General features: G+C 34.1%; 1 protein-coding gene across 11 annotated transcripts in view; it reads left to right on the forward strand.

Annotated features, from left to right (window-relative positions):
* Window positions 1-14,831, forward strand: part of LRCH3 (leucine rich repeats and calponin homology domain containing 3) — a 104,762-nt gene that overhangs the window by 39,582 nt on the left and 50,349 nt on the right. For all 11 annotated transcript variants that reach the window (XM_057739236.1, XM_057739241.1, XM_057739234.1 and 8 more), the window contains exons 2-6: window positions 1,075-1,219; window positions 2,827-2,953; window positions 5,684-5,789; window positions 9,798-9,934; window positions 11,158-11,267. In XM_057739236.1, the coding sequence (XP_057595219.1) occupies window positions 1,075-1,219; window positions 2,827-2,953; window positions 5,684-5,789; window positions 9,798-9,934; window positions 11,158-11,267 (625 nt within the window). The remainder of the gene's footprint in view (window positions 1-1,074; window positions 1,220-2,826; window positions 2,954-5,683; window positions 5,790-9,797; window positions 9,935-11,157; window positions 11,268-14,831) is intronic.

Below are 14,831 nucleotides of genomic sequence, written 5' to 3' on the forward strand. Positions count from 1 at the left end.
CAGAGACTTTAAGGGGCAAAAGAAGAGAGAAAACAGTAGTGAGCAAATGAATCTCACCGTGTATTTAATTAAATCTAAACGGATAATGATAAGAGTGGCTGTATTTCAGCATATTCCTTTGTCCTCTGCATTTCCTGAAAGTTTGCAGCTGATGGTAAAGCTTGATTTGACTCAGGCTCTGTCCCTTTGGCAAGACCATAAATGATGGTGTGTTCTTCTAGGAGGGGGACATATACTTTCTGTCTTTTCGTAAAGATAACAGCCATTAATATTCAATTTTGGATCCATTAATTCATTGACAGTTGCAAAATGGTATAGTCTATCATCATTTTCCATTTATAACTAGAACACTTACATAAAGATGCTTCTCTTCATCTGTTTGGTTACTCAGTGATACAGTTCACATGGGGAAGGCCAGGTAAGTGTTTGATTTCTAACCCTCCCCCTTTATCAGTTTACAAGGTAATGAATTGGTTCTTTTTCATCTTTTGGAGGATGTCATTATAAACTCATATAATTCAGCAATATGTGATAGATTTCAATCCACTGCAATTATTATCTTTATTGAAGCTCAGATTGTCTCATCTTTGGCCAGTGGGAGCAAAGATGGTTCCTGAGTCCTTTTGTCATGAGCCTTATACTTTCTGACTGGTAAAGAAAGGGACATTATTTTTTTGTTTTGTTTTGCTTCACTTTTCTGAAAACCTCAGAATGTTGTTTGTGCTTTTGGGAAGGTGGATTTTTGGGATCCATTTGTTTTCTAGGATATTTGGTACTTAGCATGATCTGTGATGTAATTTGTAAGCTGATATTCCTTGGAATTTATGTTACTTGCAAAGAATAATGGTTTTATTTTTTAGTATATGTGGAGATGCAAAAGGAATCAGCATTTCCCAGCAACAGTTGTAGAGGTATATGTTAAAATGGTTTTTTCAGTCATTTAATATTTGAGTGTTTATTCTGGACCAATAGGAGCACTGGGAAATTCAAACAATTGTGAAACCTGACCTTTTATTTAAAATTTTAGTAAAATATGTTCCAAGGATTGATTTTAAACTTTATTTTTTCTTTCAGATCTGTCACGAAATCGCCTCTCAGAAATTCCCATAGAGGCATGTCACTTTGTTTCTCTTGAGAATCTCAATTTATACCAAAATTGTATTCGGTATATACCAGAGGCAATTCTAAACTTGCAAGCTCTAACGTTCTTAAATATTAGGTAAGGATTTTTTTTTTTTTTTAGTTTTTTAGTTTTTTGTGGTCTTTTCAGTTTTCCTGGTCCCTTTCTCTGAAATTTACATTATCTGGGGAATTCCCTGGCAGTCCAGTGGTAAGGACTCTGCCCTTCCACTGCAGGGGCACGAGTTCAATCCCTGATCATGGAACTAAGATCCCACATGCCTTGTGGCCAAAAAATAAAAATAATAATTAAAAAAAAATTTACATTATCTGTTTATATTAGCAATATCTCTACATGATCTTAGGCTAAATTAACAGTGTTTTCCATGTCCCTCTAGTTTCTCCCTTTGTCTTCACCTTTGTAATTATTAACAAACTCTGAGGGCCATTAGCCTAATAGACTTGCAGCAGTCTTGTAGCAGTGGTTCTCCAATTGCATTTTCAAATAAGCTCCATCAAATGAGAATAGTAGATCGGAAATTAATTTGGTTTTTGTGATTATGTATTTTTGTGTACTAAGTTTGGGATATATAAATACATTTATTCAACTCATCTACTCTATTTTTTCACATCTTATAAGAATTCTTTTGTTACTTTATTTCATTATAAAAGTTATAAATGTGGACTGGAGAAAATAAATGTAGAAAAGTAAAGGAAATTCATGAAAATGTTGTCTGAGTTATATAATTATAGGTGAACTTTTCCTTTTTTTCTAGGCTTTTAGTCAAATTTTTAAATGAGTTTTACTCCTTGTGATAAAATAGCCTTTGGAAATATGTTATGTGTAATCATTTTAATGTACAGTTTATATATTTTTAAAACTCATTTTCCCTCTCGGATATTTATTCTTTCAGTTTTTTTCCCATGATAAAAGTAGTACTAGTAGACAGTTTTGTATGTGAATGTCTGATTATTAGATTTAAAAAATTTTAAAGGCTCATGATCTATGTTAGTAAAATCATAAAAGATCTTGAAAATGGGGGCAATTGTTACTAAGAATGAAGATGTTAAATCTGCATAAGTAAAATTTTAACTTACTTTTATCCTAGTGATAGACAGTGCTTTTTACTTTCAGTTCTGATTTGTGTATTTTTGTATAAATAAAAGATTCCTTACCTATACTTCAATTAATATGATATATTTGAAATCACAGTCTGTCCCTTGTTTCCCATAGAACTGTATTTGGGTCATTTATGTACATTTGGTTATAATACTATAATGGTGAGGGAAGTAAATTACAACACTTTTATGTATATAACTCTTTGGAAGGAAGAGGAGAGAATGCTAGTTGTCTACCCTATCTTAAAATCACTTTTGCTGTATAAATTTAACTTCAGTAAAATAATAATAGGTTTTGTTTACATGGCACTTCATTATTTACAAGGGAGTTTTATACTGTAAGAGTCCTGTGAGTCCTGTGACTTACAGATGAGGAAGCTGTGTAAGATACAGATAAATTAAATGCTATGCCTAAAAATACAAAGCTGACAAGTGAGGAAATGAAGACTCAAACTCAAGTCTAATATCCTGTTTGTTTCTTGCAAGACTTACATGTGTTATTATACTGAATATAGAATGAGAAAGATGGCAGTTTTTTTCCTTCAGTGGTGGGCTCTGACTTTTCTCTTTTTCTGCTTACCCATTTAGTCGAAACCAGTTGTCAACATTGCCAGTACACTTGTGTGATTTACCATTGAAAGTTTTAATTGCTAGTAATAACAAATTGGTCTCACTTCCGGAAGAAATTGGACATCTCAGACATTTAACGGAACTTGTAAGTAAATACTTCATTTAAAAATTTTTTTATGTATATAGGTGTGTATATATATACACACACATACTCTTTTGTGTGTTTTTGAGTTATTTTTAAGTATTGATAATGAAGTTTTACTGATTGATCAGCTCTCAGGTGCTTCAACACAGAATTAAGAAAGAACTGAAAGTACAAGTCTGATAAGTCCACATTGAATAGGAAAAAGACGTTAGAATTAGGTTCTAATCAATATTAAATGATTTCTATGTTATTAAACCTTTGAGACATAATTTAATAATGGGTTTGAATTTTTTAAATTAAATCTTAATAGCATCAATATTCGAATTTTTGGTTAGTCCCTATAGGGAATGGGCAGTACAAAGGTCAGGTTTATTTTTTTACCTTACATGCTATCTTTAGAACCTAGCTCCCACTCTAAAGTGAGCTATTCTTTATATTTTCTAAGAAGCTTAACCTTCACCTGCCACTGCTTGTTACTCTTGAGTGCTTTTGTTCTGGGCATGGGAATAAGACTTTTCTCATTTAATCACCACAATAACATTCTGAATTGTTATCCTCATATTACAGCTGAGGAAACTAGCGCTCAGATAAGTTAAGTAATTTGCCAAAGGTTCCATAACCGAAATAGAATTTGAAACCAGTCTACCTTAACTCCAAAACCCATGTTTCATATTTCTGAAATGGTCGAATACAATTATGTCCATTGAGATTTGGGAGTATAATTCCATGTAGGTTTATTAACAAAGATGTACATCATGAACAAGAAATAAATACAGTCGGCCTGCTGTTTTTATAGGTTCTGCATCTGCAGATTCAACCAACTGAGAATCAAAAATATTTTTTTAAAAAATGTTCTGGGAATTCCTTGACAGTTTAGTGATTAGGACTCTAATTTCACTGCCAAGGGCCTGGGTTTGATCCCTGGTCAGGGAACCAAGATCCCACAAGCCACGTGGTGTAGCCAAAAAAGGGAAATAAATTTTTTTTTAATTGTTTTTCCAGAAATTTCCAAAAAGCAAAATTTGAATTTGCTGTGTGCAGCAGCTATTTACATAGCATTTACATCATGTGAGGTATTTATAAGTAATCTAGAGATGATTGAAGGCACGCAGGAGGATGTATGTAGGTTATATGCAAATTATGCACTATTTTGTACATCGCTCGGGCATCCATGGATTTTGGTGTCCTCGGGGTGCTGGAGCCAATCCCTTGCGGATACTGAGGGACAACTGACTGTACACATATAGTGCAGTTGGACTACATGTTAGCTCACTTTTTTTTTAAGCAGGTGGATTATGAATATAAAAGGTCGCATATAAGAATTCACAAATATATTAAATCTAGAGTCTAGATACTAGACCACTCTTTAAACTTTGTTTCTCCCTGTTGAATCCTAAATACTTACAAGATAGATATGTCTCAGAGAAGGTGCTTTTAACTTTCTATGAAAGAGGTGAATTGAGACTTCAGTCATACAAGCAGCTTGTGGCAGAGTGAAACCTAATGCTCCTGGCTCCCTCTTGATGGTCTTTCTGCAGCATTCTTCTTGCTTCTTCCCCTTTTTTCCCTTCGTTTTTTTAGTGAAAGTTAACTGCTGTCTTTCAACATATTTCAATATTTCTGAGACAAGTATTATAGATTGCTTTTCCCTTGTGGCTCAGGCTCGATTTTCCTATCCTTTCAACTTCATTTAGAACCCTTTTAGCTTTGATGCCCAGAGCATTGGGCTAAGAAGTCTAGCTTCTGATTCTACTTCAGTCGTGAATGGGTAGGAAAGGTAAAAACAGTATTATTTTTTTCTCAGAATATTTAAAATTCTGAAAATAATTTCAGAAAAAAATTCGAAAAATTTAAAAATAATGTCTGAAGCTTGTTGAAGTTTTTTGTAAGTGGTCTTTTCTAATAGCAAGTCTCAATATTTTCTTTATTTATATATTGGAGGATTTTAAGCGTTACTGTGACATGTTAGAGCATTTGTTACCTAGGCAGCTTCCTGTTGCTATGCATGGGTTTACAAATTCTGGCTGGTCTCAGAATTATGGAATCCTGAATTTATCAATCTTGGAACCTGTAGTCAGTCTCTTTTCAGAACCAGTGGAACCAAGCTGTTTGCCAAGATATCAGAAGGCCTACGTAATATATGTATTAGAATCATGTTGATCACATGCTAATAGAGCGATATCTTTTTCCATAGCCTTTGAGTTATGTGTACTTTATTTTTCCTCATGTTAAGTTTGATAAAGAATGATTTGAGTCGTCTTCAATGCATTTTTATTTTATATTCTTGAATAGTTGAACTTGTATTTTGAGAATGCAATTTCCTTTCAAGTAATTTTATCATAATTTTATCATTGTTTTGTTTTTTCTTTAGAACAATATAAAATAAAAATGTTGTTCTAAAGATCTGCTTTAATACCTTTTTTTAACCTTTTCACCAGCGTTTTCATTTGATCTGATATTCTAGGCCTCCTATCTACATCTAAAGTCATTTAATTTTAGTTCTGCTCACAGAATTAATGTGGATCTCTATAAAATGTATAGTCAGTCAAAAGCCTATACATTTAAAAAATTAAATGCTAGTGCAAACTATGGAATTATTCTTAGACACAGAATCAATTGTATTTTTTACAAGAGGGGTATTATTTTGTCCAACCTCATTTTACAGATAGTTTAAAGCAGGCAAGTTTGTAATATTAGTACAGTTCTTTACTTTGTATCTTTTTGAAATAGGATGTGAGCTGCAATGAAATTCAAACAATCCCTTCCCAAATTGGTAATTTGGAGGCCTTGCGAGACCTTAATGTAAGAAGAAATCACTTAGTACGTTTGCCTGAAGGTAAGAAACTGTGAAACTGTTTGTTTGTTTTATTATTTGCCTTTTTATTTTAAAGATCTCTCAGACTGATGGGCACTTCAAAAATGTATAAAAGTTGCAGCCAGTGTTTGAGATGTAATAATTTCTTTAATATGTGTTGTCTGTTCCACTGTGGATTTTAAAAGCTAGACTCTTCAGTGAAAAGCTCCAATAACTGTTGAACAGTGATTGTAATTTTAGATCCTATTAACTGATATAATCAATAACTCAGGGTAGGGTCACTGAAAGTTTCAGTTGGCATAACTACTTAGGAGAAATATAACATGTTTTTGATAAGGGGATAGTTTAGTATAATGAAACATTCCTACCATTAGCACTGACTGACTTAAAATGGACTTGACTTGAATTTAATAACTTTATCCTTCACTGGCAATGTTCAGATAGAGGCTAATTAACTGTGTGGAGGTGATGTGTAAAATGAATAATGAGTGGAGTCGGGGACCGCACAAGGACATTGGTTATCTTAGGCTGACTGTAAGCGCTGGTACATGTATTTGAATGATAAAAATGATTAGGCAAATTAAGTATAATGAATCAGTCTTTCAAAAATTTAAATTCATGGAAGAGAAGGTGAAAATGGTGAAAATCATTATTTTATTAAATCGGAATATGTATTTCTTTTATTACATAAAATTTCACATCTAAATGAGAGCAGTGAATCACTCAGAGACATCAGTTATCAGCTCATGGAAATACCTTGTTTCATCTACACTCCCATCCACTTTCTCTTGCTCTGTCCTCTAGATTAACTTGAAACAACTTCCAGAAATTCATCTGTAAACATTTCAGCATGTCTATCTCAAAGATAAGGAATCATCAGAAGGTGTTTTCATGACAATGATTCTCTAGGTTCTTCTACAAAACGTGACTTCTAATGTACAATAAATATTGAATTAACTAATGATGCTTTTGCTTCATTATAGAATGCAAATGTTTATACCAGTTTGATCCTGTATGATACTGAGTTATAATATACTAGTGTCTGTAGCTTTGGCGTTTTTTGATCCCACGTGAGCATCTCAGAAAGTGACTTTTCCATTCTGCATTTCTACATTTACTGCAACAATACTACCCAAAATCCTACATATCTTTCCTCTCAGTAGGTTTGTCCAGTAACCTTTATACCTTCTGTCTTCAGAGCCTTCCTCATTTCCTCCTGGTTCTATCTTCTACCACCTCAGGAATGGGCATGCAGGCCATCAGCAGAACTGGCCAAAATCTTGACTGACATAGGACCTTGTAACTCAGAATTTCTATCAGCATTACCCCTCTACTCAGGACCCACCTACTGTGGTTGATCTTTAAAGGCTTACTAATGCCATCATACTGACTTAATATGAAATTAAATAATCAAAATGAAATGAAAATCCAGGATTTCAGATGACAATTGCAGTCTAATAGCTTTATCATCTAATTTATTTCTTTATCTTATTTTGAATGCATATTACCAAGAAAATTGTCACACAAACAGTTTGAAATGTTGTTTTGTAGGCTTACCTTGTAACCTCAGCATACTCAGTTAAACTGAGATGACAGGAAAACTTTTTCCAGCAGCCACACGAGTTAGTGTGGAAGTTCATGTTCCTTGGTGATCGCTAACGTATTAGTTTGCTAGATAAAGATATTATATCTTTTGTTATATAGTCATTTTGATTTTAAATTATTTTTAATTTTATCAAATACTATTTGACTTTTTGAATAATGTAATAAAAAGCTTAAAATAAATAATAACATTCTTCTGCCTCAACCATTCCCCTCCCCAGTTTCAGTGGCCAGAAGCATATACCTTCAACTCCTTTGACTCTTTTGACTGCTATTTGCTGACTTTTCTAAATCATCTGCTTTTACAGCTATTGCTGGATTTATCAACTTCGACATCTTGCTTTTGTTGTTATTTTTCTAGAGTTAATAAGTCCTTTTAAAAAAAAGATTTACTTAGCTTTTTATGTATCTATGGCTAATTCCTCCCTCTTTTTCCAGCAGCCTTATTCATCAAACCAATCAGATTATGTATCTTTCTTTTTTTCCCCTGGATATCTCCCTCATTGAGCCTTTTTTCTTTCTCTTCCAGTCTGGACTGGTTGTTCTCTGTCATTTTCTGCCGAGCTTTCTTTCCTCTTTGCTGAACTCTTATTCCTGGACGTTCTGTCTTCTTTCTTACTTTTTTTTAAATTTCAGCTTTATTGAGGTATAACTGACAAATGATTCCTCTCTCTTATTGTACTCCCTTGTTTTGCTGGAGGGCATCTTCTAGTAGTTTCCTGCGAGCATGTCATAGGAAAATATTTTTTGAAATTTCACTTGAAATAATCTCTATTCTGTGTTCACCATTGATTAATAATTTGTCTGGCTGTAGATTCTAGGTTGAAAATTATTTTGTCTCATGATTTTCAAGTATTTTTTCGCTCTTCACCTCCAATTTTAAAAATTAATAGTTGAGGGACTTCCCTGGCGGTCTAGTGGTTAAGACTGCACGCTTTCACTGCAGGAGGTATGGGTTCAGTCCCTGGTCAGGGAACTAGGATCACATGCGCCACGTGGTGCAAAAAAAAAAAAAAATTAATAGTTGAAAATCTGATGCCATTCCTAATTCCAGCCCAGCGTTTGTTACGAATTTTCTCTCTCTCTGAAACATTTTAAGATCTTCCCTTTTCGCTGCCGCTCTAGAGTTTTATGATGATGTACCATCGTATGAGTTGTTTTAGTTCAATAAACTCGATACTTGGGCTCTTAAACCGGAGATTCACATCCTTTATTCTGAGAAATCGTCTTATATCTCTTTTTGATAATTTCCTGTCTTCTGATTTCTCTGTTTTCTCTTTCTAGATTTTTTATGAATTGGATATTGGATTCCTTTAATTGATCCTATGGTTTTCTTATCTTTTTTATTGTTCATTTCTTTGTCATTTTGTTTAACCAGGTGGTAAACCGTTCCAACCGTTTATATTCTAACCGTTTTTCTGAATTTTTGATTTCTACCATCTTATTTTTCATCTCTAGGAACCCGTGTTTTTCTCTGATTTAAAAAAAAAATTCCTTTCTTGTTTCAGTAATTTAGTGTTTTATTTCTCTGAAATTAGAGACATTAGTTCCAGTTTTTCAAAATTTTCTTCTGTTTCCTGTATATTACCTGTTTTTTCTGGGCTCTCTTTTTCGATTGGTTTGCGTGTTTTGATTTTTGTCTTACATGTTGGAGGCTCTTCTAAATGTCTGTGGATCATATACTATCTGTATAGAGCTAATTAGAAATTCCAAGTATATTGGGCAGGAGTTGTATAATGGTAATTAAGCAGTAAGCTGGATATTTTATTGGGGGAAACTCCATATCAGTATGTAAAGGCCTTTTATTTGGGACTATATAGTTTTTCCAGAGAAAGATGTTTTCTTTCTTCTACATTGTTGTATATATTCCTAACTACTCACAGTCAAGAGCTGGGATGGGGTGAGGCTGGGTAGGAAAGTGCTGAGCTCTTGTCATTAGTTTGTAGAGTTTTACCTAAATCCTCCATTTTCTGCGGGCAGCTCATCCTGACTTCACGTTGTGCCTGAGGTCCCTGAGTTCAGAGCCTTTCAATTCAGTTTCCCTAGAGGATAACTTGTTGACTCCTGTCATGATTGGAAAGGAGTAGTTAACCTCGCTGCGTGAGGTGGGATTGAAGACCTAGGCGTCTGTCCTGTTCTGTATACAGATTATCATCTAATCCTTGTGTTAGTCCCACCTTTCTGTGGTATCAGACCTAGTTTCTAAGATTTTCTGTTTTTCTTATAAGGAGTCAGTTTGCTTTTCATTAATATTACCATCCCTAAGCACCTAGATTTCATTTTATGCTTCTTTGCTGTATATCAGTTAATCACTAAGAAAGAATGGAAGTAAATACTTACGTTAAATCAATTATAGCTAGAAGCTCCTGAAAAAAATTGTCTGGTTTTGAAATATCAACTGTTTATTTCTACCGTATCTCCTTGCAGAGCTAGCAGAGCTGCCTTTGATACGGTTAGACTTTTCCTGCAATAAAATTACAACAATCCCTGTTTGTTATCGGAATCTCAGGCACCTACAGATGATCACTCTAGAGAACAATCCGCTACAGTCTCCTCCTGCACAGGTAAACCGTAACATACTTGATCTGAAGTATGTTATGAACTTTTTTGACAAAGGATATAGTTTAAAAGTTATGTTACATGTCTTTATCTTTTTGTTGGAAATTAAATTCTTTTAAAATAAATTCACATTCATAAGTATTCTTTAGAAGCTTTGAATAAATGGGATAGAAGACAGTGTTCCAAAAATGTTTTTCCTTTCACTAAATTGACTTTTTTTTAATTTGAAGGATTCTTCCTTAAACTTTTTTTCTAATAAAATTTGAGTAATTTCTTTTTAGTAAAACTTAACTGTAGACCCTGTAAATGCTAAAGACAGATTAAAATACTCAGCTTATGAAACAAAAGATCCTCACTGTATTTCTCGTGACCTTTGTTTTTGTACTTTCCTATTTTTTAAAATCTTAAGTTTCTCATTTGGTCAGTTTGGTCACTTGTTTTTCAGTGACTAAAATGAAACTATTATATTATTATATATTATTGTATATTATTTTATTACATATTATATATATTATATTATTATATTATTATAAGGTAGCTTTACAGATAGATTCTAGACATTCTACAATCTAAAAAGTTTTTACTGGCTTGTATTTTTCACTGTAGCTTTCCTTACTCTGCAGTTGAATGATGGTCTTGTACAAGCCTCTGTATGGCAACTGTTCATCTTTATGAGTAAACTTCTTAACTGTAGAAAGGTCTGATATCCTAAAGAATTTATGTGTTTACTTGTGGGATAGAAGTCAATAGGTAGCAACAGAAGTATATATAACTTTAATATGTAATCATTTCCTGCTTTTCTCTCTTACAGGAAGTAGGATTGAAAACATAATTGTGCATGATTGTTGGGTTCCTAAAAACAAATGTTGCCAATAGAATCCACGGGGAGCAATGCTTTAAATCCCTGACTATGCCTAACCAAACCATATACGTTTACTTGGTATTCTAAAAGTGTTTATAATCATAAATTATTTATTTTATATGTTACTGAAACTTACTAGTGACTAGAAAACAAAGACTTACATTTATATCACTTAAACACCTAAAGTAACAAATGATATCATGTTATAATGAGTAGATTTTTAATATTACTTTATATACTTGATATAAATGCCTTCTGTTTCCAATATACATTAGATAAAAAGCTGATTGTGATTTAAAAGGCAGGGGGACACATATATTTGAGATGAGTAATAATTTGGTTGTATTTATATGTTGCTTTATTTAGATATGTATAAAAGGCAAAATCCACATATTTAAATACCTGAACATACAGTCTTGTAAGATTGCTCCAGATCTGCCAGATTATGATAGGAGACCCATGGGTTTTGGCTCCTGGTGAGTATGTTGTGTTCTTTTACCTCTTATGGTCCATCTCACAGAGAATTAAATAAACTGGACCTTTAAATTTGCCTATTTGTTTGACCATGGGGAAGTCACCTATTTTGACACTGTGTTTCTCAGAATGCTTATATTAAGTGAAAAGTTGATTACATAGATGTAACAAAGTGTAGTTCTAAGTCAAGGTTTATCAGCCTTGGTACTATTGATACTGGGTTGGTCAAAAAGTTCATTTGGGTTTTTCCATAAGATGTTACAGAAAAACTCTAATGAACTTTTTGGCCAGCCCAATATTTTGAACTAGATAATTCTTTGTGGTGAGGAGCTGTCCTATACATTGGAAGGTGTTTAACAGCATCCCTGGCTTCTGTAGCACCTTCCCAAAGTGACAAACAAAAGTGTCCCAGTAATTGCCAAATATCCTGTGAGGGGTCCCCAGTTGAAAACTACTGGTGTAAGTAACTTGAATACTAACCTTGGCTCTCCTCTTAACTAGCTCTGTGACTTAAGGCAAGTCGTTCAAATTTTTGGGACTTCATTTTCCCAGAGGGAGTGAAGAGGTTGGATTTGCTGACCATTAATGTCACTTCAGGATGTTTTACAGTCTGAATTTCTCAGCTACATGTATTTTTTACAAAGTCATTTTGTTGGCATTCCCAACCATTGGAACAATCTTAAGTAGCAGGAATTAAATCCAGAAGGCCTTTAAACAGGCAAAATAGGTGTCTCAGTGAAGGTACAGTAGTATTCATAGACTTTACTCAAAAGAATGCTTTAGGCCTTCTCTTAGAACATGTCACATTTTACGTAAAATCAGTGCTAACCTTCTTAGTGTCCTAGTCTACAGCAGATTAACAAACTTCTATTTTGGTAGAGTTTCTAAAAGCAGACATATTAAAAATATAAAAATAATTTGAAGGAAAAAATAAAACTGTAAAAAGGAGATGCATATTAAAAAATTCAAGTTAGTGATAAACTCTGAAAGGGAGGAAGATTCTGTGTGTAAGAGGCATAAGGGGGCTTTAAAGGTATTCATCATGTCTTAAAAGCTGTGTCAGTTATACATATTCTTTTTTATCTATATGGTATATATCACAATTGTAATAAGGTTTTTAAAAACAATTAAGCTTTGAAAAACATAGCAATTTGACACCATCGGGCATATACACAAAGGACCCTTGATATTTCAGTAATATTTTAAGTTATTACTATATTTTAGCACAGTACAATAATTGGTACTCATTAAGAAAATGCTAAGGTGTATCATTTCCAGTAAAAGAAGGTATGTATTATAGTTTAAATTTTTTAAACTGTATTATTAGCCTTCTCTGCCTAAAGTCATCAGAAACAACTTTGTAATGATGTTCTGGGTTTTTTGGTCTGGCTATTAGGTTGAAGATTTGCATAGACACTGAAGGACATTTAGAACACCAGCTCTAATCTGATTGTTTAAGCATACAGTAATACAAGTTTTAGTATATTTACAGAAGTACACAAGGAGAAATTAACCAAAACCATGCATATGCATAAAAGATTCCTACCAAGAACGTCCTCAGTCCTAACACTTTTAACTCTGAGAGGACTGGTAGCAGGTATGTGGTGTTAAAGGGGACATAAAAGGTTTTGACAAATGGCAGGGATTAGGTCTTACATACAGTGTGCTAATCTAGGCCTCTCTTAGAGGAAGAATTTTGGCAGTGGGGAAGATATGAGGAGACTCAGACCACTAATACCAAGAATTTTAATTTTCTCCATTATCGCCTTTTCATTCCTTTTTCTTTCTGCCGCAGTTCACTGCTTAGAATATGGAACTCTTGTTTCTTATTTATGGAAGAAAGTTTTGTTTTTCCTATTTAAATATTTCTAAAAGTTTCTACTCCTGTACTCTTAAAAAAGGTGTACAACAAATAAGAGTCACTTTTATGGGACTTCCCTGGCAGTCCAGTGGTTAGGACTCCGTGCTTCCACTGCAGGGGGCATGGGTTCAATCCCTGGTCAGGGAACTAAGATCCCACATGTTGCACAGCCCGGCCAAATAAATAAATTAAATAAATAAATAATGCTGATTTTAATTTTTTTTTAAGTAGCTTTTATTTTATGTATACACTGTTTTATTTTCTCCCTTGGAGTTAGTAATCCTTGAGAAGGAAAAGTTTTCCTCTCCTGAAATAGCAGAGTAGGAACATTAACCTGCTACTGTTGCCTTTGCTGTTTGCATGTAAGACAGTGAATAGTGATAACTGGGTATGTGTACGTGAGGGTGTGCCTGAAGGAACCAAGGAGGATGCATCATTACCTGTATGAACAGTGAGCTTTGGTTGAAGGCTGCAGTGCTGATTGCGGAACCTATTTCTCTCTGTGACTCTGTCCTTAGTTTTGAGGACTAATGAATCTTGGCCTAATTTTTTTTTTTCTTTTGGCTGTGTTGGGTCTTCATTGCTGCGCACGGGTTTTCTGTAGTTGTGGCGATTGGGGGCTACTCTTTGTTGTGGTGTGCAAGTTTCTCATTATGGTGGCTTCTCTTTGTTGCGGAACACAGGCTCTAGGGTGCAGGCTTCAATAGTTGTGGTGCACAGGCTTAGTTGCTCTGAGGCACGTAGGACCTTCCCGGACCATGTCCCGTGCATTGGCAGGCGGGTTCTTAACCACCAGGGGAGTCCTATACTGTCTATATTCTAACAGTAGTTTTGAGGACCAAATGCCCTGTGTTTGGAGGTGCTTTGCTGACCATCAGCCCTGTATGAATATTAGGCATTATAGTTATTAGCTGTCTAGTGTGATCTGGGACCACTTTAGTCTTAGGAGTCCTATCTTGCTAAAGAGGATTTTTATTAATCCTGTAGCTCTTTAGATACTCAGTACAAATCAGTGCTGTGGTACTCTCAATCCTTAGATACAGCTTTCTGACGACTTTTGTGTAGAAAAAAACAACACACAATCTTTCTTAAGTCATTTTATAAAGGTCACAAGTGTTTTTACTCATTTTCTGATGTAAATGTTTCCAGCTCCTTTAGCAAATTGCACTGTTGTGTTCATTTTACACAATGGCACACATTTTTTAATAGTGATCTAAAGTGAACCATGCTTTTTTGCTGTGGTGATTTTTAAGCAGCTTTATTTTATAGACTAAATGTGTTTATGATGATGTGGCAGTAAGCCAAAACTGAGGAAAGACTAAGTCACTGATAATAAGAAAAGTCCTGCGTCTGTAATCCCAGGAATGGAATTAGTTCTCTACAACAAGCCGGAGCTTGTGAAAGCAGTGGCCATCCTTTATTCATGATTATACTTAAGCACCTAGAGCACGCCTGGCAGTGTTTGGTGAACTGAACTCAAAAATGAAGTGGATTTAGTGACTTGTTCTAACAGGAAATGCTCTCTCTTAAGGGTACATTCTTCATAGAATAATAACTAACCTTTATTTAATGCTTTATACCAGACTTTGTGCAAGTCCTTAGCTTATATTTTCTCAAGTAATCTTTATAGCAACTCTATGAAATAGGTGTTGTTAATCTTTTTTTTTTTTTAACTTATGAGGAAACAGAGGTTGAAAGAGATAAA

The sequence above is a fragment of the Hippopotamus amphibius genome, chromosome 6, assembly GCF_030028045.1.
Source record: "Hippopotamus amphibius kiboko isolate mHipAmp2 chromosome 6, mHipAmp2.hap2, whole genome shotgun sequence".
In the NCBI taxonomy this organism is placed as follows: domain Eukaryota; kingdom Metazoa; phylum Chordata; class Mammalia; order Artiodactyla; family Hippopotamidae; genus Hippopotamus; species Hippopotamus amphibius.